A 23,730-nucleotide genomic window follows, 5' to 3' on the forward strand; every position below is an offset into this window, starting at 1 on the left:
AACTGAGAAAGAGAGAATTATTTTTTTGTGGACTGCTCCACTTGCATCAGTTCTGTGCTAAGTAGTAAATAAGAGAACTTTCTTCTGATAGAAGTGTGTGTAAATGCAGCTCTGCTACAGACAAGGCTGATGTAGCAAAAATCGCCAAGTTGGCAATGGAATTTTAATAGGTAACTTCCTGGGATTATGTTTTGCCCTTTTGCTGGGATTATTTCCAAGTTATGTAACATTAAACCTTTAAAACTGGGTTTATAATTCAAAACCCTTATTAACAGGATATGGCATACTCTTTTGTTCCTATCTGAATTAAGGCCCCTGCCATAGGTAGTTATACCTCTCATCCATTACTGATGGGAGGATGCCTGGGATGCTGGAGAGCTTTTTGTTTTGGTTTGGTTTTTCTTTATATAAGGCTGTCTCGCATGGCTTGGTGTGTACTTAAATCAAAAAATGTCAGGTAGCGTTCTTTTTTGTGGTTTAGCTCTGAAATGCCAGTTGTTGGATAGGAGTAAGCAGTTAATGGAAATGCTGAGACTTAAACCTGCTTGTTTCCACTCGCCAGAACCACGCAAGTATTGTTTTTAATAATCTCAACAAAGCTGCAAAGAAGAGGCACTATTTATAAATCTGGAAGGTGAGACTAACAGCAAAGCAAAAAAAAAAAAAAAAAAAAAAAAAGTGTGAGGTTTTGTTTAATAATTGCAAGTTAGGTGAAATACTGCATTCAGAAGTTGTCACTTGCCCTGGCTATTTCTGGCCTCTGGGACTGCTCTTTTTAGCAATTCTACAAATTGAATCACCAGGTGCCAGTAGCATTTAAAGCAGATCAGGCTCAATTACACTGTGAGTCAGAAGTACCTGAATTAACCTGCTTTTCAGCAAAGGTGGTGTGACTCTCCTACTGCTATTTGAAGTCTTTTAAGCTGTGTGTGTGTGGTAATTTAAAACTACTTGGAAATGTTGAGCAGGTTTGTCTGTGTTGCACTGTGTTTAACTTTTTTATAGCAGAACTGTGCTCAGGCATGGAGAAAGCCTTGGAACAGTTTGTTTGACTCTTTTATTGTTGTCTTTCTCTTTTTCTTTTTCTTTTTTCTTTTTTTTTGTATCCAACAGTTGCAACAGAGCTGAAACTCTCCGGGCTCCCTGCCATTACTGCAAGGAGTTGCTGCTTAACCTTGGATGACACCAGAGCCCCAGTGTAGACTGGGTGGTTAATGAGATGCAATTGCAGCCTGTGTCACAGAAACAAGCACAGTACTCATCTGTAAAACTTACATTCTTTATCTGAATATTCCCCCTGTTATTATCAGTGAAGCTACTGCAGGGGTTGCCAGAAGGGGGTATCTGGCTAAGTTTGGTCTCAGTGACCTCTTTTTCTGCTAGCTACTGGAACACTGACGTGATTGCTTCTACCTTCCTAAAGGAACAATTCCATTAATTGTGTTCATTTGAGTTTTCTGTTCCATTTCATCTCTTTTCATCGTGCCAGACTGCTGTTCTCAGTGCTAGGTTCTAGTACTGTTAAATGTATAGCTTAGGAAAGGTAGTACTTCAGAAATAGATTTCATTAAATAAGACATACTTTTAAAGTCTGTTGCCCTTGTCCTTATGCAATAAGCTGCTTGTGAAACTGCATCTAAAAACTTCATAAGACTGCACTGATGCAAAATGTGGCTTGCAGTTGGCCCCCTTCTCCTTCCCTTTTTCCTTTATGTTTCCAGGACTTCTTGACCAGTTAACCAAGCTGGAGGAGTCTGTAAGGAGCTGACATGGGATGGAAAGGGATTTGGTTTTGACAGAATAAGGTCCCTGGTATAGATGAGACGGATGTGTCAGGTGTAGAGCTGGGACATGGGAGAGATGTGAGAGTGCTGGGCAGTGGTGCTGCTGCCTTGCTATGGAGTGGTTCTCATTTGCCCCTGCATAAGCTTACATGAAACTGCATTGAAAACACCAAACAGCTTTAATTAGTGTATTTAATTATCTGTCTTCATTGATTGTGGAGTTAAAATGTAATTGTGGGTGATTCAGTCCTCACAGGGATAAGATGGTTAGCCCTTTTTAGCTTGTGAGCAGCGCATATAATTATCTGGTCTTAGTGGAGATAAGGTTCTGTTGCTGCAGTGTTAGACCTTAACTGGAGAATCCCTTTTATAGGCTGAGGCTGTGATTTAGTCTTTGTTTACAATGTGGGTATTTTCAGTCAACAACTTCTAACAGTACTCCTTTCAGCTCTTGACGTGGCAAATGCAGGGAGGCTTGAGCTGCGAGCAGGGAGAAAAATGAGCGAAATTTAGATTACGCTCCGTTGGCATCTCCTCAGTCTGCCAGCATTGCTTCTTGGAAGCGGTGGCTGTGATTGTGGTGTTGTGGTAAGCAAAGCAATGTTTTGACAACTGTTCTCAAACCTTCATCTCTTCTCCAAAGTTGATGGCACCATACAATGTCATGCTAATGCAGAAATGATACCACATTGTTGACTGAAGAAGTGTCTGGAGAAGAGCAGTTGAAATCCTGAAGCTGATGTAGTTTAATACTTCTGTCTCAAAACATTTGAGAGAGAGGAGGGCATAACACGGAATAGAATTATGAGGTTCAGGGAGTAAAAAAAGAACAAAACAACCTCTTTAGGAATTCCTGCTGTGGTGAAAAGCATGCCAGTACACTAGGTGCTCCATTGCCCTTTGAAATAACATCACAGTAGTCTAGAGTTTGTTTTGTATACAGCAGAAAATAGGAGATCCCTTCTTTTGATTATGAAAGCAACTCATGGATTAAAACATGGGCAGGTATGCAGTGCTTCCATAGATTTCTGTTGTTTAAAAATTCATAACTTATTTTTACTTGATGCTTTTAATAAAAGATCTTTTTGATGTTTAAATGCGCTCTTCCAAATTAAGCGGCATTTGGAGGTAAATACAGTAACCAAAGGTTTATTAGAGACTTCTGTTATGTAAACAGTTATTAACATGAGGCTGTTTGCTATCTGCTTTTAAAATGGGGGCAGCACCTACTGAATGAGGTGAAAAACCAGCTCCAAGTCAAAGGGACTGGAAGGGGTAAAAAAAGCTCAAGAGGAACTTCAGATTTTCAAATGAGTACTTAACATCCTTACGTTCTGAAGCCCTGCAAGGTACCGGGAGCTATTGTGATGAATTTCTGGTCCCTTACCCCTTTACCTATATTTACTTATCAGTTATGGAACACCTATAGTAGTAGTCAGGTTACTGTAAATTTTCCTGCATGGAAAGGAATGATACAGGCTTTTATGATTTTGATCACTGATACGTTTTCTCACAGAATTACAGAATGACTTGGGTTGGAAGGGACCCCAAGGATCATGAAGCTCCAACCCCACCTCCACCACAGGCAGGGCCACCAACCTCCGCATTTAATAGCAGACCAGGCTGCCCAGGGCCCCATCCAACCTGGCCTTGAACACCTCCAGGGATGGACAGGGCATCCACAACCTCTCTGGGCAGCTGTTCAGCACCTCACCACTCTCATAGTAAAGAACTCCCCCCTGATATCCAACCTAAGTTTTCCCTCCTTCAACTTGAAACCATTTCCCCTTGTCCTGCTGTTATCTACCCTTTCAAAGAGTTATCTCCCCTCTGTTTATAGGCTCCCTTTAGGTCCTGGAAGGTGGCATTGAGGTCACCCCACAGCCTTCTTTTCTCCATCCTGAACAAGCCCAGCCCCCTCAGCCTGTCTTCGTAGGGGAGGTGCCCTCTGATCATCTTTGTGGCCTCCTCTGGAGCCTCTCCAACAGCTCCCTGTCTTTCTTGTACTGGGGGCTCCAGACCTGGATGCAGTACTGCAGATGGGGCCTCACAAGGGCCGAGTAGAGAGGGACAATCACCTCCCTGTCACTGCTGGCCACCCCTCTTCTGATGGAGCCCAGGATACCATTTGCTTTCTGAGCTGGCTTAAGTTTTTCATCCATCAGGACTCCCAGGTCCTTCTCTGCAGGGCTACTCTCAAAGACTGCTCCTTCCAGTCTGTTCTCATTATCAAATGCTGGTTGCTGATGGCATTGCCTTTGATATTTCAAATTTCTAGAAGATGTATTGAAAAAAACGCTTCTCCTAAGCAAGTTAAGACTCATGTACCTGTTCTTTGAGCTGTGCTCATACAACTGAAGTATTTACCACCTGCTTCCAATCTCTGTCTCTTTTGAGCTTCCTGCTGCTTAGATCACTTTTCAGATGAGGTGTTTGTGTGGCTGGTTTTGTTGCCCTGTTTCAGTTAAAATGATATGTTGGTGTAGTTGCTGTCCAGCCATATTTCTGCATATCTGTGTTTATTAAAAGGTTGCATTTATATGTAGAAGTAGATGTTTGTGTATCTCCTGCAGTGTAGGCTTTTGTATAAGTTCTGCAAAATATCATAGCAGAGAACAGTCCCCCTGGACGCAGAAACTTTACCTTCTGTTTCAGTCTCCTGGGATAGATAAGGAATTGTCCCTACTTTCCTTCCCCGTGACTTGCAGAAGGCCTCAGACTCAGTAGTGTCACAGTGTTGTTGGCTGGGGGCACGTGGATTGCTTCAGTGTTAGCTTTCAGGAGCAGATGAGTGTTTGCCATTCTTTTACTGGTGTGTTCAGAAGGCAGCTCATCAAACATGGCTCTGCTTCTGGATGAAAAAGTGGTTGGTTGCTGTTGCTTCTGGAGAGCAGAGTTGGTGGCTCTTGATACGTTGTGACCAGCTGAACCCAAGACTGCATTCTGAAAGCTGCTGTGGATATTTCAAGTGCTTTTTGGTGTTAATCTGATCGATTCTTCCCTGACTTTATTTTTTTTTTTAAATCCTGGTTTAATCATTGTGCTGCTGTTGATAGTCATCTGCATTGAAATATGCAAGAGCTCTTAATTTGAAGTGAACGTGTTCTGGACCTGCTTGTCTGCTCCTAATTCCCTCGCTTTAATCATCTGTGGGTTTGAGGTTCCTTATGATTGGTAGAAAATTTTTCCTAGGTAATAGGCTGTGAGACCTTTTGCTGTTAAGGGTTGGTCAGTTCCCCTTTCTTTTAAGTGAGCTGTAAGAGATGTCTGATACCACCCAGAAGTTACAAAGGTAGGAACATGTGTCTTCCCTGCCAGTGCACTGCTGGGGCCATGTGCAGGGTTGTGCTGTTGGGCAATGTGAGCAGGGACTTTCTGTGCACACTGCTCTTCAGTGCTCTTGGTCCTGATGGAATGAGACTGGTGGAAGAGAACAAGAGGTCGAGATGATGACTTGTTAGGCTTCATTCCTTTTGTGTTTGTTTTTTTTTTTCTCCTGTGGAAAACAGAGTAAATAACTTTGTTGAAGTGCTGTAGTCCATAGGAAGACATCAGCTCTTGCCTTGCAGGATGTGTGAAGTGTAAATCATTGCAAATTGGTTTTAGGTTCGCTGTCGGGGAGGTACTTGAATAGAAATGTGATATTCTTCCACCCTTCTCCCTTGTGCTGTGACAAGCCAGGAAGTTGCATGAGTATAATGTCTTGACCTTAAATGGCCCCACTTTCCCAAGGAACTTTACAGATGACCAAATAAGATAATTTTGAATGAAAGCCTTCATTGTTCAAATATATTACTGAGGACAAGAGGAAGCAAACCTTGAGTCTGGTTTAACTGAGCTTCAGTGCTTTTGGTACAAAATTTTGACGGTGTTCATAATTTGCTATTATTATTTTTTTCTAAGGGGCTTTATGTCACTGGAGCCTGCTGGTTTTTCTGTGGGTTGGAAAGGAGAACGGGAAGGTGTTACACACGGACTTCTGGGATTTGAGCGGGGTGGGAATCCCTGCCCTGTGTTGCAGAGGGCTGTGCTGGGCGAGCGCTGGGAGTGGGCAGGCTGGGCATGCGTGCAGCAGAGCAGGAATGAGGAAGTGAAGCACTTGGCGTCACTTGAGGGTGTACAGCAGAGTTTCAGAGAGCAAAGACTACAGGGGAGGAAGCTCAACCTGTCGGAAATACTCTTCTGGGTGTATTGTTTTAGTGTTGTTCATGGAGCTCCCCAAGCAGAGGTAAGAAGCTTTTTCTTCTGCCTTCTCTTCTCTGGTGAGGCATGGGCTTTCTCTGTTTCTCTCTTCTTTTTTTTTTTTCCTCTTTTGTTTCCCCGGAGGCTTTTCTGTGGTACTAGATACAGAGAATGCTGGCCAGTGTTTGTCCTGTTGTGCAGCCTGTCTGGGTGGCTATGTGTGCTGTTAGTGTGTGTGGCTTCAGTGTGCTCATTGGGAACAGCCTTGTCTGTATAAACAACTGATTACTTATGGCTGGGCAGCATTTCTGAGGGGCCAACTTGTCAGTTTTTCCCTAAAATGAAATTCAGGACTTGTTAAAGTGTTAGGTGCTGTGCTTCACATCAGGAAGGAGAAGAAATACCTTTCTGCACTCTCAGAAATGCTGTTTACTACATACTGCATTGGAATGGGAGAAATACTTAAATATGCTTTGTGAGGCATGGGTGAGTCTTGGGGTGTTTGTGTGGCAGTTGCTGGGTAGGGCTGTGCTGCATGCATCTGTTTCCTCTTATCATGTAGATGGTTCACTGTTATCTGTTCCCTTCATTTAGGTTGATTTGTTTTCATCTGGAGCTTCAGAGGTTTATTAGTGCTTCGCAGAACCAGTCCTGAGCCTTTGGGCAGGTTGCTCTTTCTCAGCATTGTTTTATTACTGCCGAGCAGTAAGAGTCTTTGAAAGAATTAATAAAGCGGTGTATGCTTTATTAGATTAAACTATAGATCAGCCAAGAGCCGTATTTGCTTGAGCAGATCAGTTGACACAGCTATGTTTGTTTTGGCAGCGAGGAGCTGCTTTTGCATTAAGCTTTGCACTAAATAGGCTTACTTGTACGTTCAGTGGTGCAGGCAGTTCTGCTTGTTTTGTTTCTAAGACTCGGCAAAAATAATACAGCTTCGGGACTAAAAGAAAAAGCAGGCAAGAAAAGTTACAGTTATCCAGAATTTTGATCCACAAACGTCCCAAAGCTGATGCTGCCGGGGTAGGAGGTCTTAGAGAAATGCCGTAAAGAGAGATGGAGGAATGGAGGAGCAGGTAGCACTCCTGAGTGATGCATATCCTGAGAGGGCAGGAGCGGTGCCTGTAGGGGTGCTGAGTCATCTGCCTGCAGCTGACATGCTGCGATTGTTGCGGGCTGTGCGTGACTCAGCGCACGTGCTGGGCTGTGCGCTGGGGCTGTGCGCTGGGGCAGACAGGTCTGGCCCAGCAGTGTGTTTGTGAAGGATGCTGGTACTTGGTGCTGTGGGGAAGGACTTGGGCAGTGCAATTTAAAGGGAGTTGAATTTTAGCTGAAAGCAGAAGGAAGTTTTCCAGCGGGTCATCATGTATGAAACTTGATGCCGGTAGATAATGGTATGAGGCATTCTCGAGTTTGAAAACATCATGATCTTGAGGCTTGGATCTGCAAAGCTTGCTGGTTGTGTGCGAGCAACCCTGCACTGCACAGCTGGACAGGAGCCATTCTCTTCCTTGAGGTGCGGGCAGTGACAGAGCAGTGCCATCTCTTCCTGAAGCCTGGGCAGAGCTCGGTGGCAGTGCCCCAGGGGAGAGGGGTCACCGGTCTCATTGCAGCCTGATGTTTCCAGTGGTAAAACTCAGATGGAAGAAAGAGGCTGTTACCTCTGTTTAGAGTAGAATAGGTGTGTGGTACAGCATCAAACAGTACTAGCAACTGGAATAGATAAAACTAATTTCCAGGCAGGTGTACTCACTCTTCGGCCTGAGATCTGGGGCTAAAGAGCAAACAGGAATCCCTGTATGAAGTGTTAGTAGAGAGTAGTGCCTTCTGTCTGACAATGTGAGTGTGTTTTCTCATCTTTTTTTCTGGCATGTCTTTATTTTCCTCAGTCATGCTTAAAGAAGTGTGTGTGTGTGTGTGTGCATATTGGGAGTTAAAGTGTGAAAGAGAACGGAGGGAATGAGTTAAAAAGTCAGAATGCTATGGGAAGAGGCTTTTTTTTAATATGAGTTTGTCTTCCTAAGTGGTTGCAGTCTAGGCTTCGCACATGAGGTTTCATGCTTCTGGCATAGTTCTGGAGAGGTGTATGAAACTGTCTCATTGTTTTATTGTTTTATTTATTGTGTTTTCTCATGTGTTAGTTCTCTCTAACTTGAGAGTACTTTGTTTCCCATTGTTTTCATGGTAGTAGCAAGTTGCAAAGCTTGCAAGGATACATCTCTTACCCAGCCTCCTTTCTTACTGACACACCATCCGCCTGTGGTGTTTCTGGGTGGGATTTATGTTGTATTTCAGTGCGTGACTCTGCTTGGTGCTGAGGGTGAGGACCCAGCAGTGAGACCGAAGCTGTGTACGTGGGCAGCTGTGGAAGTCTTAGTTCAGGGCCAGCCTGCATACACACAGCTCAGAGCTGTCCCTTGCAGTGTCATTCCCACCGTATGTGGCAGTGAAGAAGTTCAGCTCTGTGCTGAGCAGCCGGGGAGATTTATTAGCAGAGCAGGGCTTGTTGCTCAGACAGCTATTCCTTTCCTCTGTGGGGAAAGGTTGGCTGGCTCAAGCCAGTTAACCATCTGTTTCAGCAGTTAGACCATGCAAGAGTAGGTGGTTTCCTGAGGTTTCTCCCAGCCATACTTTCTATTGTCAGTGCTACCAGTGGCCTTCCTCTAGCATTTAGGCACCAGTCTGAGGCTGCAGGTGCTTGCAGCAAGGGGCTGGAGGGAAGGAAGCCTGTCACAGGGAGAGCTGTCACCTGGTGCCCCCTGAGTCACTGCATTTCCACTGCTGGGGCTGTATGTGTGTAAAGGCCCTTCTAGCCTGGCTGGCCAGTGCGTGTAACAACTGTTCTGTGTGCTGTGCTTGGCTGTGAGCTTTGCCTCCTTTGTTATCCAGCCCTTCCAAAGCTGCCATGATAAGAGGTCAGCAGTCCTACCATTACCTCCCTTCCCAGACTGGAAAGCAAAAACTTTCCCTATTGTTAAGACTGTAAATAAGTGATCTATTTTGTTATGCTGGTTTCCTTGAGTGGCCAGAGGCATGGCTATGAACAGCACGTCTGTTTATTTCTTCAATTAGTTAACTCTTGTGTTAAAGTGTGTCAACTCATTTTTTCCAGTTGAGAAACTGGGATAGCAAAGCCTGCCTGTCCACATCTACTTTTATGCATTGGCAATGTAGTTTCCTGTTAGCATCTGGTTTTAGATTTTCTTAGTTAGTAAAAAATTGCTCTTTTTGTTAATGCTTGGATTAACGTAGTGGTTAATAATCAGTGTTTCACATAGGCCATTCAAATCATTTCTGAATTGGAGAGGAGCCTGGGAAGTTGTTGGTGGATCTTTTAATACCAGTGTGGTGGAAAGGAAGCGATGTGATTCAGCTGTTAAGCTGTGAGCACCGAGTGGTATTTCGCAGCACGGCAGTACGAGCTCTAGATTTATGAAGCTGTGTGCTGCTCTTTGCAGAAAGGTCTTGTGACATTTCAAGGTAATACCTTCTGCAGGTTCTAAGTGGGATATGGAATGCCTAGCTGCTGAAACAGCTGTAGTGCCTCTTCCTCAGTACCACCTGGCTGGGCAGTGCTGATTTCCTCTTGGTTCCTAGTTGGCTGCCTAGCAGTGGCCCTATGGCACTGTGCATCTTTTGATGATGGATGTAATTATTTTTTTTCATTAGCTTTAGAACCGAGCTTTAGATACACTGTTGAAACATGGCTAGAAGCTTAACTTGTAACTGCTCATTGTTTGCCCTGGCAAAATGATGTTAAGTGTGAACAACGTAGTGCTAAATTCTGGAACAAAGGCCTGAGGCTTTTCAGTCTCTGTTTTGGCGTCAGATTTTTGTTGCCATTTCAAAATGCTTTGATTCTGAAGTGCACAAGTTCTGACTTGAAGTTTCTTTCTGCCTTTGAGTTGTGTGTTTGTTTTTTAGGCTGAGATTTGTTAAGAGGTTGCTAGGTTTGCTTCTGTTTGAACAGATAATAGCAAGCAAGTGCTCACACCTTGGTATGGAACCTAAACCACTGAGTTGTGGGGAAGTGATTGGTTCAGAAAAATCTTTTCAGTAGTAGTTCAGTGTGAGCTGAGCTGGTTTCTGCTACCTTCACTGATGACAGAAAGTGAGCCAGGTATCAAAATGTTGTTTTCATTACCGATTTTGCTTCTGGTAATGATTCTTTTCATATAACTTCCTCTCACATTTACTCTTTTATATTTCCCATCACCCACATGATGTAGCTCTGCTTTTATGGCAAGTAATGATATAGATCAAGGTTAGAAAAGGGTCTTTGAGAAACACTTAGGGCTCTTACAGTTGACAGTGACTTCTGTAAATTCTTGTGGTGGTGGACAGATGGAGGGCAAGCTGTCAGTGCAGAATTAGACTCAATAATGCGTGGGGATTCTCAGAGCATGGGAGGTGTGCCCAGGTAGGTCCATGTGGGATAATGTAGCTCCATATAGAATCATAGATTGGTTTGAATTGGGAGGGCGCTCTAAGACCATGTAGTTCCAACCTGCTGCTGTAGGCACAGACACCTCCCACCAGACCAGGCTGCCCACAGCCCCACCCAGCCTGGCCCTGAATGCCTCCAGGGAGAGACATATAGATCAGCTGCAGTCTGGTGGTGTTGCAGTAGTTTTATATGGCACTGCCTGGCACTGTGCATGACTGCATTGTGTGCTGGTGGTGCCTGACCATAACCCTGAGCCATTCATCCATCTTCTGATTCTCAGGTGCTTCCACAGAGTTGTCATGTGCCAATCCAGAGGCCCTGAGCTTGGGAGGAAGCTGATTTGTCATGCAGCTTTTGGGTGAAATTATTGAAATTTCGAATGAATACTTGGAAAAAAAAAAAAGTTTTGGTAGAATCAGTACAGCAGTACTTTAAAAGCTGTCTTGTTTTGATTCAGATCTAGTTAATGCTAATTGGATCATTTGTAAAGGAAAATGTAAAAATTGAAAGGTAATTAATCCAGCCTTATATCTTTGGTAAGATAACTATCTTTATGTGTTTCTTTTAAAGATGGATAAGAGCAGAAAGATTGAAGTATCTTTTCCAATGCCAGAAAATAGCTGGAATTAAAACAAGTTGTGACTCAGTTCTCTATTTAATGTCAGAACTGCACTCCTAGTTCAGCTATACCTCTACAAGTGGTATTTACGTAGTACAGAGGATTTCAGATGCTTGTTCCAGTAGAGAATGCTAATCTTATGTTTCTGTTTTCTTTCAGGTTATGTTTCACACTATGTGCTGACTGTCTGTTCTTACAGAAGATATTTAAAAGCAAACAGACTTTTTTTGCAAAGATTTTGATTCCAGTGGAATCTGCTTTAGATTTTTGTCTTGTCAATTAACTCCTGAAACAATGCCTGTACAAGCTCCACAGTGGACGGATTTTCTCTCCTGTCCAATTTGCACACAGACTTTTGACGAAACGATCCGGAAGCCCATCAGCTTGGGTTGTGGCCACACTGTCTGCAAGATGTGCCTCAACAAGCTCCACCGTAAGGCGTGCCCTTTTGACCAGACCACTATCAACACAGATATTGAACTTCTTCCTGTGAACTCAGCCTTGCTGCAGCTAGTGGGTGCTCAGGTAACAGTGCTTTTTTATTACCTCTTCCTGTGTTGTCCTCTAAAAATAAAGAAGGAAAACAATTAACGATTAAAGAATGTGGCTGTGTAGACATCTCTTTGGTGATTACAGGTTTTGAGCCATGACGTGCTGTAGGCGATATGACTGTTACAGCAGTTCAGATCTTGCTTCTGCCAATCACTGACTAATTTTGTGTTTGTGATTTAGTGTAACCGTGGGCTGTCACCATAAAGGGCTGGTTCTGTTCTCTTCCTTCTTCCCTAAGTTGTATTTAGCCAGACTCTGCTGAAAGGATGAGCTGGATCAGGATCAGTGAGTTAATCTGCTGGAAAGCCATTTTCCTTTGTGAGTAGGTTACTTGCTTTATGTGGTGGACTCAATGGGCTCGTAATCAGGTGCCCCAGAAGCAGGGTGTAGAGGAGTAGAAGTGGGACAGATCCCTCTGGTAGTAACCTTTGTACTGCCTTATGTTTAATTTGAAACTGAACTCTGAAAGTGTAACTTTGTGAGCTGGCATGTTAATATAAACTCTGAAAGGTGAATGGGGGAGGCTGCCAAGATGGCCTTTCTGCTCGAAGGTTACTCAGGGGTCAGCTGAATTGTGATGACCTGTGTGAGTAGTCCTGCAGCACTGGTACTAATGGCAGCCCAAGGAAACGGGCAAGGATGTGGCCAGTGGGAAGCAAGGTCGCCCTGTTTATCGGTTGCAGCGCAGACGTAAATTAGTGTAAGCTTGCTGATTAGTTCACCAGTAATTTCTTGTGACCCGCACTTGCCAAGGCTGGACGGAACTGTGAAATAGGGACAAGCAGGAATGATCATGTCTAACTTATGAGTAAGGACAAAAATGTAGAAAGAATGCAGTTATCTTAGAGTGGTCATTGTTTTCTGTTTGCTGCTCAGCTGCCTGGATTCAGTTGAGTTGAAGAAGCAGCAGAAAATTCAGGGAATTGCACAGCTCAAGGAAAAGAGATGAATTGTATTCCAGGGGAGCTATAAAAGGGGGAAGCTAAGATGTTGCTACAATGCTTCTCATTAGGTTCTGTGACTTAGATCCAGATGTGGTTTTGCCACTTCTGATTTTCATTTGATTTATCGAGGAGCGCAGCTTATTTCTTGTTTTCTTGCTATGTATTGGTCTAGAACTTGTATCAGAAGATTAAAAATTGATTTCTGTTTCTCACTGTACTGGTGATTCATCCCACTCTGCAGAAGAAGGTAATAAGTCCCTGTGCTTCCATTTCTGTAATGTGTAGATGCTCCATCTTTGAAGAGTGTCCAAGCACTGTGAAATCTCTGGGTGATGCCATGAATATTTATCATTCTCTTCTTTCTCCATTCCTCTTTTGTATATCCCTCCCTTCCTCTCTGGAGTTTCAGAAATGATTCCAGTTGTATCCAGATATTCACACTTAAGGAAATGTTCTGCATTTGTTCAGTTGTTTTGTGTGCACTTCATGTAAAGAAGCTGTGTGATAGCTTAAATTAGAATTTCCACAAATATAAGTCCTCTGGAATGAGATGGAAAATCACCCTGCCCCCTGTTACAGGTAATGGAGAATTTAATTCTGCTTTTGCTAGCTGGCCAGCCAGAATTTCCTCATCTGTTTGTGCGTGAGGTATGAAGAATAGCGTGCTAAGTCTTTGTCTTGAGAGCCCTCTGAACTCTAGTGACATATTTCTTTGGTCTTCCTTCTTCTATCTTATATTTCACATAGAGGAGATTCATATAACCTTGTGTCATGATGTCCTTAAAAGCTGCAAATGGCAGCAAAAGAGGCTATATTCTTTTGCCTGTTGATTGCCATCCATTCCTGTATGGATGCTGCTTGCTGCATTCTGTTAACTAAACAATAATTGGTGTTCTTAGCAGGGTTTTTAGTACACACATGCTTTCCCCTTAAGATAAATACATACATTCACACAGGCCCCTGATTTCCTAGTTTCAGTGAGCACATTCCATTGCTTTAAGTGAAATCAGCATTTAGTATAATTCACTCTCCTTTCTCTTACTTTCTCTTCCCCTTCCTGGCACCTCTAGGAGTGTTTACCACCTTCTGGAGTACTATAAAATAATTGGACTACTTTTCTGTGAAGGACAGGGAAACAGTTGCTTTTTTCCTCTGGTCTCCCTAAAGTCCAGTTTGGACTTGTTTTACAAAGGGGGAAAAATAAAAACTTGGCTGAAGGAACAGAAAGAGTACAGAGGAACTATGTTAACTTTGAACTCTGTCCTTTTAAGAAGATGGGCTCTCTTTGGCATACAGCAACAGAAAGGATCTGTGAGCAGCAAAGCCAGCTTATGAAATGAGTAGCATCATCGATTTTGGTGTGAAACAAAATCCATTTTCTAGTTCCACTTCATGGCTTAGTTTTTGTAGGCTCTAAGTCTTTAACCTCCCCCAATCTCCAGCAAACTGTACACATGAACCTGGGAAAACCAGTACTACTTTATTTTTAAACAATGAATTCCGTAAGAGAGGCTTCATTTTAGACAGAGATACAGTAGAACACAATTATAGCTTTTATCTGGGAGGAAAAAGAACAGTTTGCTCTTTTCCCTTTGGGGAAGCGTTTGGGAAGTACACACTTATAAGCGTTGTGTGCTTTTTTGCTGGAGGCAAGAACAAGCAGTTTGAAGAAACAAATCTATTCTGCTGTGACTGGCAGCAGTGATAGCATTCCAGGACAAGTCACGTTGGCTGGCTTTCACACAGGCGCAGTGGGTGAAGTTAACAGGGAAGATGGGCTACATTTGTCACAAGGGCACCAAGAGGAGCACTGCCTATTCCTCTGGCAGCAGCATTAACTTCCTGAAGAGTTGGTTACTCTAGCGTTGAAGAGTGTTGGTTTCTTCTTGGAATTACTGCCTGTTTGTCAGTTTTGGCTCTCTCCGTTATTTTCCAGTGAGTGAAATTGTTGCTCAGTTTAAATCCATTCTTGATGTGAAAAATAACCTCTCTGCTTTCCTGCTGCAGCACGGAGCACATCAGCAGTGGGTACAGGGTGTGCTCTGGGGCAGCAGCCATATGGTTCAGCACTCACACAAGTGAGGTGGGGGGGAGAAGGGATGGAGGGGGGAAGGTGACAGTTACTATCCTTGAGAGAGCTGGCAATAGCTGAGCACCTCAGTAGGAGCTAAGAGAAGTGAAGAAAGAGAGACAGTGGTCTTTAGTACAAATCAAAAAGGCTTTATTAGAGCATTCATAGGACGGATTTAAAACTTTTTAAACTTCCCAGATAGAGAAGAAATCTCTTAAGCCTATTTCTAATGGAATTAAGTTTTGAATTTTAACTGCTCAAGCATCCACAGATTACTTGCTATTATGTGGCTGCTTTAAGCGTTCACTGGGCCAGTGTTTTGAAGGTGCACAGTCACGGATCTGTCATCTCATTTCTTCCCTCCTCTTTTCTGTGGCATACCAAACAGCAGTGTTCGCATTCCAGACAGGTGGTGTCAAGTGGCAAAAGTTCCTGTGGCACTGTAATTTCTATTGTAGTCACCTGTGAATGTGATAAATACAATTCCAGACGTTAGGCAATGGAATCATGTGTATGGAGAGAGAATGTGAGAATGTCATGAAGTGATAGCCCACGAAAAAGGGGAAGGTTACTATTGCAGAGCTTATGTTGGCAGCTCACTTGATAATTTTGCTGAGATGAGGTGCCACAAGAAAGGAACTTTCTGCAAAGAAGCTATCCCTGGTGAAAGCTCATAAGGAACTGAAGACAGTAGACTGTAGTAGTGTTGGTTTGAATTTTTTGACTGTTTCTTGCTGACAGGAAGCAAGATGCACATCCGTAGGAGGATAAGAATGGGGGAAAACAGTTTTCAGGCCAGACGAACAGGGATTTGGTCCGCTCAGCGTGTTTTTGTTCTGTGCAGTTAAATGTCTGATGGTAATTAGTGACAATTCAAGCTGACATCCTTCATGAAATTACAGCTAAATCGCCACTTCCAAATCTCTGCCTGGTAAGAGATGATGATGCAGCGACACGCTTTCCTGGTTGCCCTTCTCATGCTGTCACAGCCTGCCTCTTCCCACAGCCACGCTGCCATTCTGTTGCCAGGAGGCCTGCACTCATTGCCAAGGCAGATGTACTCAAAAAGAACACAAGTTGAAAGTAATAAAGCATCTGAGCTTATTTTTCCGGTCTCGTTCTCTGTTGGGAGACGTCTGTGATATTATGTAAATGTGCTTGCAGTGAAAACTGCAAAGGGTGTGGCGTCTGAGAACATGGAATATTGAATGAGGATGAAAATCATGAACTCATTCTGCAGGGCATCTATTTTGAGGTTCTCAAGAGGCATTGTAAACAGAAGGGACTGTAACGTCCGGCATGCTCTTGAAAAGATATTTTGAGAAGGGGAAGTGAAAATGCTTTGAACTTGAGTGATTTCTCAGTTGTCCTCCAGCAACTGTTTGACAGAGCCAGAATTAACATTCAGCTCTCATGTGACTTTCATAAAGTGTGGCTGTTCTTCTTTTCTCTTGGTCAATTCTGTTCTTAAAGTCGTTACAACTACAAATGCATGGGGAGAAATGGAACTGCATATAGCAGTACCAGCAAAAGGACAAATTACTCACGAGCTGTGCTATCAGATGCTTCATCTTCAGTGGTGTTGTGTGTGTGAGAAGAGAGGCGTTTTCATCTCCTGAGACTCCTGAAACCACAAAATAAGCATCTCATTTTATTGTTCCACATGATACTTGCTTGGGCTTAAGATTAATGTTGCATCTCTTTTGAGCTGCTGTCTTGGATTTTACAGTAAAATTTCCCTTGCAAAGAGGAGAAATAGGAGTGATGTGCAGAAATGCAGTGTTCAATAGCTTTGTTAACTCTTGGCAGGTTTTCCTGTGCCATCTTTCTCCTAGGAAAGGGGAAGCATTCTGTGAGCTGCCACTACAGCCCTTGTATCTGGTGGGCTGTGTTGTGCTGCATACAGCATTCCAAACGGCAGCTGTGAATGCATGCTGAGCCAACCCTGCCTGATTGCAGACTGAAATCCAGGGCTGAGCAAGACATTCGATGATTCTATGATTCCTGCCCCAGCCCGCTTCGGCAGCTGCTGCTGTGGCACTCTGCTTGCATTTCGAGTTGCTGCTGCTGGCAGATTGAATGCTTGCAAGGGTACGTGGGAGTTGTGCTGAAAATCCATTCCAGCAGTAGGTAGGGCAGAGACTGCCCTATAGGGCAGCGTCTGTCTCGGCACAAATGCATGAGATGCGTGTGCTGTTTGATCAATGAGCCAGTTCTGCTTGTGTAACTTCCCAGACAGAGGCAGGCTGCTAAAATGGCAGCAACTTTGAAAAGGAGGTGGAGTGTTCTGTGAACATGAAAGCAAATGTTGAAGGTGCTAATGTGTGTTTCCCAAGGCCCAGTAATCCAGTCCGGCTGAGGCTGCTGCAGTTGAAACAGTTATGGCTGACCTCTGTAAGGCACAGCTGCAGAATCCTCTGCTCAAAGCTTTTTTTGCTCAGAAACAGGAATAAAAAAATCATTCCCAAGTTAACTGTGATCCATGGAAAGCATCCAGGCCAGCCTTCCTGGCTTGCTGTGATTAAGCTTGTTGTTTTCCCCTGTAAGTGGTGTGGAAGTGCCAGATGCATCCTATCTTGGTGTTGTTTTGGGGATGGTATCAACTGTCCTAATTGTTGCAGCCTATATTACACTGGCAGACTTTTTTGTCACTAACTTTTGAAGCAAAAATGATGCAAGTGATGTGTGCCAGAATGAGCATCTGGCACAGCTGGTCTTCTCGGCCTGTGGAAGTGACATCCTCTAACTGGAACAGATGGCTTTCTACACAAATCAGGAAAACTCCTGCTTGTATGCATGGTGATGAACGTAAATATATGTGTTTGTATATGTATTTTACTTACATTCACTGCTGCCATTGTAATGGTACTGTGCCTGGCTGTGTTACATGTGAAGGTTGGCAGGCTCATAGCTCAAGCATTAAAGGCTTGTGCTTTTAGACTGACGGTCATGTAAGCAGCTATACAGGATTAGCATTATGTTATTGCTGGTGGGATGGGGATTGACTTGGAAATAATAGAAGTCAGAGTCCGAGGTCTGCTTGCACTTGAGTAGCATATGCAAAAAAAGCTTGCAATTAGCCTTCTGAGAAACTCCAGTTCCTGATGCTGTTGTGTATTTATTGAGCTGACTGCTGAATTGTGTTATTTATGGGCACGAATACAGTGCTCTGCTGCACCTCCAAACTTGCTTAAAGCTGTAAGAATTTAACTGGAGAAAGCAGCAACAAAAAATAACTTCGGGGATGAGGATCCAATATACCTTTGAAAAATGTTGGTTTCTGGTGAATACCTGGATAAAGAGATAAATGCTAAATGTAAATAAATGTAAAAACAAAACCAAGCATGGCCTGTGATGTCAGTTTAATACTTGGACTTTGTGTTCATACAAGCTGTGTGGGATAATGTCCTCTTACTGCTTGATGAATTGGGTCTGGGCAAAATACACTGCAGGAGTGGCGTAGTGTATTTGCTGCTAAATCTTTCTCCCAGTAATCCAAGTAGCTCAGATTGCTTATCCCAGGATGACTGTAGAGCTGTGAGGCCCTGGATACGAATCTGCACTTTCCCGTAAACCGGTGTTCATCTGATCTGTTCTATATTTGGTCATCCAGCTTTGGGGATGTCTCAATATGCACACGACTTCAGCAAAGAAATTATAATTGCAAAAAATGGTGATATCTTTTGTCATGCTTCTGTTTCCTGTCAGCCACCAAATAAAAGAAATCTGATACTATAATCGTAAATTTTCTGCATATGTTTAATCATGTTTTTAACTGGTAGCTTTTTGCAGTTTGTTTACTAAGGCTGAAAAAATTGCTAATGGAGAAAAATGCAGAAGAGAACAAAACAGGAAATGCTTGGGATTAACAAACTTAATTTGGTACTTATAAGCATGGCTGCCAGTTATTTCTGTGCATTTGTCATAAATGTATGTCATCTCTTCCCAGGTTCCTGAGCAGCAGCCAATTACTATATGTAGTGGAGCTGAAGATACCAAGCATTACGAGGAGAGCAAAAAATGTGTGGAAGAATTAGCATTGTACCTCAAACCACTCAGCAGCGCAAGAGGTAATTCCTGCATGGCTTTCTTGGAAGATGATAGATGGAAATACCACGTGTAACAAACTGTTCAGATGGCTATTTAGCCTGTTTGGGATAAATGGGCATAGACCTAGTTTAAAACCACATTGAAACTGCTTTCCTAAGCATTAAGGTTATGCCTTTACTTAAGGGAAATAAAAAGAAGTCATTATGTCAAAAGTAATACTGAGAAAAAGCTGAGGTATTTGGCCTTGGTAAAGAACTCAAAGTGAATCGGGTAAAAATAAAGATTAATGTTTTTTGACTTCTGCTTTGCTTTGAGTTAACTGTAATGGAGCACGTTTGTGGCAGAGGAAAAAAACTGAAACAGGGAAGTTACTGGATATGGAGCGTAAATGATAAGTAATACTTTGTTTATACAAGGTGGTACACAAGAGCAGGGTCAGTGAATAATCCTAACTCAGCAAAACTGAGCTGAGTTCAAGAGTTTTGTATTTTATCTGCTTTACATATGATGAACGTAGAAAATCTGTCACTCCTTCCTAGATGTAGAAGCTAATGAAGCACATAGCTGTAAGAAACTGATGTCTAAAAACAGGTGGTCAAAGAGGGCAGTGATCCCTGCACCCCATGAGTAAGGGAAGGACTGCAGTATGATTTTACCATTGAGGAGACACCTGGGAATCCATAGCAGAAGGCTCGGGACAGACTTCTAGTATGGGGAGAGAATTCATTAGAGGCTGCACCATCTTAGAGAGCCAAATCAATCCACAAGACATAAATCTGTGGGAAGGCTGACTGCAGAGCACGGTTAGCTTCTAATGCTGAGTGAAACAAACTGACAAAAACAAACTTGTACACCTTCTCTGTAGTGTTCTATTTTAAAAAGTAGGTATCAGGAGAACTATTTTGTGTTTCTCCAGCACAGTAATTGAAGACTGGCACAAGAAGAGGAGATACGGGATAGTTTATTCTTTTTCTCCTTCATTTTATTTTGAAGGTGTGGGTCTGAACAGTACTACTCAGAGTGTCCTGAGTCGTCCTATGCAAAGGAAGCTTGTGACACTGGTTCACTGCCAGCTAGTGGAGGAAGAAGGACGGATCAGAGCTATGCGTGCAGCACGGTCACTTGGTGAAAGAACAGTCACAGAGCTCATTCTTCAGCATCAAAATCCTCAGCAGCTCTCTTCCAACCTCTGGGCTGCAGTGAGAGCCAGAGGGTGCCAGTTCCTTGGACCAGGTAGGTGATGTTGCTTTTAATACTTCTTTTTTCCAGAAGCAGTTCAGAATTGAAGAGGATTAAGACATGGGCATCCTTGTGACTGAAATTGTGAGGGATTTATTTATGTCTTTATTTATTTTCTTTTAGGCTGTGGCCTGATTTCTTAATTGTAGGTATTCAGAATTAATGATGTATCTGTTGGGCTGCTGCCCCGGGCTTTGTCACCTTTTTAGTGCTTTTGCAGGTCTTACATAAAATTCAGAATAGTCGATGTCCTTTTGTTCTTGTGCTACAATAAAATAGGAAGTAGTCTCTCCTGCTGTCCTTCAGAGAAGCAGGACCTTTCTCGAACCAGGAAGGCAGCGACTAGACATGTCATCCTTACCTAACCGAGGGAAATAAGCATACAAAACAGCTGTAGGGAGAGATCTGGTACCTGCAGGTGTATGTGTATACATGTCTTTCTAGAAGTTACATACTTTGAAATCTGAATTCTTTTGCATTATATTGCTTTTGCTAAAAAATAGATCAGTATGAAGACTGGTTACTTGAATATAGAGAGTTCACTTTCAGAGTACCAACTAAAAAGAATTCCTTGAAACAGAAGCCAGTTTCTTAAAATAGAAGATTTTTACCACTGAAACAAGTGGAAGAAGACTAGCTTTGGGATGCTAACTTTGGCTCCTCTGCAAGGAACATTGAGGCTAATTTGCTAGCAAAATATGTAGCGGTGCAGCTCCTAATTTGTTTGTGTGGGCACTAATTGCTCTTTTACCTGCATGGGAACCAGCTTTGCCATTCTTTAGCCTGTCATACTGTTGCTGGGAAAGATGTGAGAATAGTACACTTGAAAAACTTGCATTAAAAAACATCAAGATAGACAGGAATGAAGAAATCATACTATCATCAGATACCCCAAACTCCGGGAATCTGGAAGTTGTGTGCGTGGCTTGTACCTAGTCTCTTACCCTTGCTTGTAGGGAGACATGAAACAGTGCAGAGACCTTCCTTGGTCTTCCCTCACTTTTTTTTGTATTCTCTTTCATTATTTCCTCACAGCTATGCAAGAAGAGGCTTTAAAGCTGGTTCTGCTGGCTCTGGAAGATGGATCTGCCTTGTCACGAAAGGTCTTGGTTCTCTTTGTGGTTCAGAGGCTGGAGCCACGATTTCCTCAGGCTTCTAAAACTAGCATTGGGCATGTTGTCCAGCTTCTTTACAGAGCCTCGTGCTTCAAGGTATGAAGAAGATTCTGCTCAGAGATTTCCTCATGCAGGAGAACGTTTCTTCATATAACAAAAAGATCCCTCAATGTAAAATTATTTTTAATACATATTCACTGTGTCTGAAAAGATTTCTGCTTTTGTTTTTCATTGTTCTATACGATTACATGAGTCTAAAAACGGTTACAGAAAATATTTCTATCAAGTCCCACATGTGTTTAGAGAGTTTCTCCTACATCTGTAATGGCAGTGTGGGCTGAAATTGCAATTTTAAGCTGTAAATCTAAGTTTGGACTCTGTCCAGGTTTAATGGATGCACCGTGACTAAACCTGTATGCAAGTCAGTGTAATTTATCTCCTTGGAAGAGGCCTAAAGCTGGAAAATTGCCAGTTCTGTTAATTGAGTGGTGATGTGCTTAGAAACAAAGAAATATGAGGCAGTGGAATATGGGACTTGTAGGAAAGAGAACTAAAGCTGTGTTTGGTGGTTCATGCTATTTAAACGCCCATTGTTACGTGCTAAGTGTCTTTCGGTTTTGTTAAATGAGGAGAAAAAAATGCTTTGGTGGTGGTAACTGTATTCTAAAACAAGCAAACCAAAACCTGCAATGCACATAAAGTACCTTGATTGGAGAAAGGAAGTGTACATGTTGTGATATTGTTTACAAAGTGTGGCACTGCAACAAGTAATGTCTGGGTCAGTTTCTGAGTGAGTTACAGTTGGTATCCATTTCATAGTGATTGCAGTTGATGAAGAGTGCATGTTATTTTAGTAGGCACCAATAGCAGTGTTCACTGCTGGCTAAATATTTCTCTTGCTTTGTACTTCACATAGTCTTATCCTGCTTAATTGTACTTGGCTTGTTTTTCCCTGCTAGGTGACGAAGCGCGATGAAGATTCCTCCCTGATGCAACTGAAGGAGGAATTTCGTACTTATGAAGCTCTGAGAAGGGAACATGATTCCCAGATTGTTCAAATTGCTATGGAAGCAGGTTTACGCATTGCACCAGATCAGTGGTCCTCGCTGTTGTATGGAGACCAGTCTCACAAATCCCACATGCAGTCTATCATTGACAAGGTAAAGCCACCTAAAATCAGCCCACATTATCTTGTTTGCAGCTGTTGCAGATTTATGTGCTTGTAACTTGAATACTTAGATTTGCACACTGTGCCCTTCTGTACTCACCTTACTTGTTAATCATTTGCCCTATTATTATAAAACCTGTTACAGCTTGAATAATTGCAATATATTTTTGTAATCTAGTGAATCTTGCTCCTTTCTGTCATCTTGCCATCTCTTTCTTCTTTACCTCTTTCAACAGATGAAAAACCACAGAAGTTAGCTGCATGATTGGCATGTGTCCTTTCCAAACACCTGATAACTGCCAACACAGCAAAAGAAATTAATGGTTCATGCTTTCAGGCAGGGGACTAGACTAAATTGAAAGAAATCAGTTGTTTACTCTTTATTCAGATGAAGAGAGAGGATGAAATGTGTTTCTTAAATAAAATGATTTCACCTCTGGAAATGCCCAGATCGCTTTTTGTTGAGAGTGAGCACAGGGCTAGTGTTCCTTCCAAATGGTTAAATCAGGGGATTCCCCCTAAATATTAGATCAGACAACTCATAAAATTGCCTAAACTAGGTGGGAAGAACTGAGCCCTAATGTCTTGGTGAATGGTTATAAAAGCTGTGAAGCAGTTGCTTTGAGTGCCATTCAGGCGGATTGTCTTCAGGAGCTGCTATGTATTATTCATCTATTTGCCCACATTTTCAGATATCCTGCCAGACATCTCTTGAAGGTGGTTCTAGGCAGAGTTATAGAACTTATAAATGCTAAAATGTGGGATGTTATTAATCTTTTTTCCTTCTTCTGCTGTGCTCTTTCCTGACTGCTGTACTCACAATGCAGTTCTCTTGGTTCAGAAGTTGGAGATACTAGACTCCTCAGAAATCTTATATAAATGAACCTTATTATCTGCATTTCTTTCTGGGTGCCAACACAACACAGAAGAGATCATGGGTACCTCGCTAGAAGTAATGCCAGCCTATTTTGTTTCTTTAGGGCTATATTTCAACCTACAATATCAAAGAAAGGGTGTGTTCATAACACTGTAGGGAAAATGTAATACAAGGTGCTGAAATCAGTTTGTGTGGGGAGAAAAATGTACTCCAGTTTTGTAAGGCAGCAGCTCTCTGGTCTTGTGGAGCAACCCTGAGAAACCCCGAGGATTGCTTTGCCTGTAGAAAGTTAATTATTATAATTTTTTTAAGTTGCAGACCCCAGCCTCATTTGCACAGAGTGTTCAGGAGTTAACTATTGCTCTTCAGAGGACTGGAGATCCAGCTAACCTGAATCGTCTTCGACCTCACCTTGAGCTCCTGGCAAATATTGATCCCAGCCCAGGTAAGTCTAGATGCTTTGCAGGGCTGGAGGTTGGGAGGCCAAAAGAAATCACAAGCTCTAGTTTAGCAAGAGGAGCCTTAAGAGTGCTAAGGGATAAAACAGTATTCCTCAAGTAGAAGGAAACATCTTCTGTAACTCTCATTTAAGATTCTTGAATGGTACCAACTTGAGAACAGCAGTGATCTTTGTGGAAAAAGTCAACCATTTCAAAGCTAACAAAAAAAATGGTAGAAATAG

The 23,730-nt window shown here is 42.6% G+C and overlaps 1 protein-coding gene across 19 annotated transcripts in view; it reads left to right on the forward strand.

Moving 5' to 3' along the window:
- RC3H1 (ring finger and CCCH-type domains 1) overlaps positions 1-23,730 on the forward strand; it is a 59,088-nt gene that overhangs the window by 9,391 nt on the left and 25,967 nt on the right. For 12 of the 19 annotated variants that reach the window (XM_015290530.4, XM_046898246.1, XM_046898250.1 and 9 more), the window contains exons 1-7: positions 5,858-6,012; positions 11,192-11,557; positions 18,549-18,669; positions 19,643-19,882; positions 20,924-21,099; positions 21,963-22,163; positions 23,361-23,493. In XM_015290530.4, coding sequence (XP_015146016.1) covers positions 11,327-11,557; positions 18,549-18,669; positions 19,643-19,882; positions 20,924-21,099; positions 21,963-22,163; positions 23,361-23,493 — 1,102 coding nt within the window. In that variant the 5' untranslated portion in view covers positions 5,858-6,012; positions 11,192-11,326. Of the gene's footprint in view, positions 1-1,113; positions 2,373-5,857; positions 9,447-11,191; positions 11,558-18,548; positions 18,670-19,642; positions 19,883-20,923; positions 21,100-21,962; positions 22,164-23,360; positions 23,494-23,730 lie in introns of those variants that run through there. The other 7 variants (XM_046898243.1, XM_015290529.4, XM_046898242.1 and 4 more) reach the window with 4 other exon arrangements.

Source organism: Gallus gallus, chromosome 8, assembly GCF_016699485.2.
Source record: "Gallus gallus isolate bGalGal1 chromosome 8, bGalGal1.mat.broiler.GRCg7b, whole genome shotgun sequence".
Taxonomy (NCBI): Eukaryota; Metazoa; Chordata; class Aves; order Galliformes; family Phasianidae; genus Gallus; species Gallus gallus.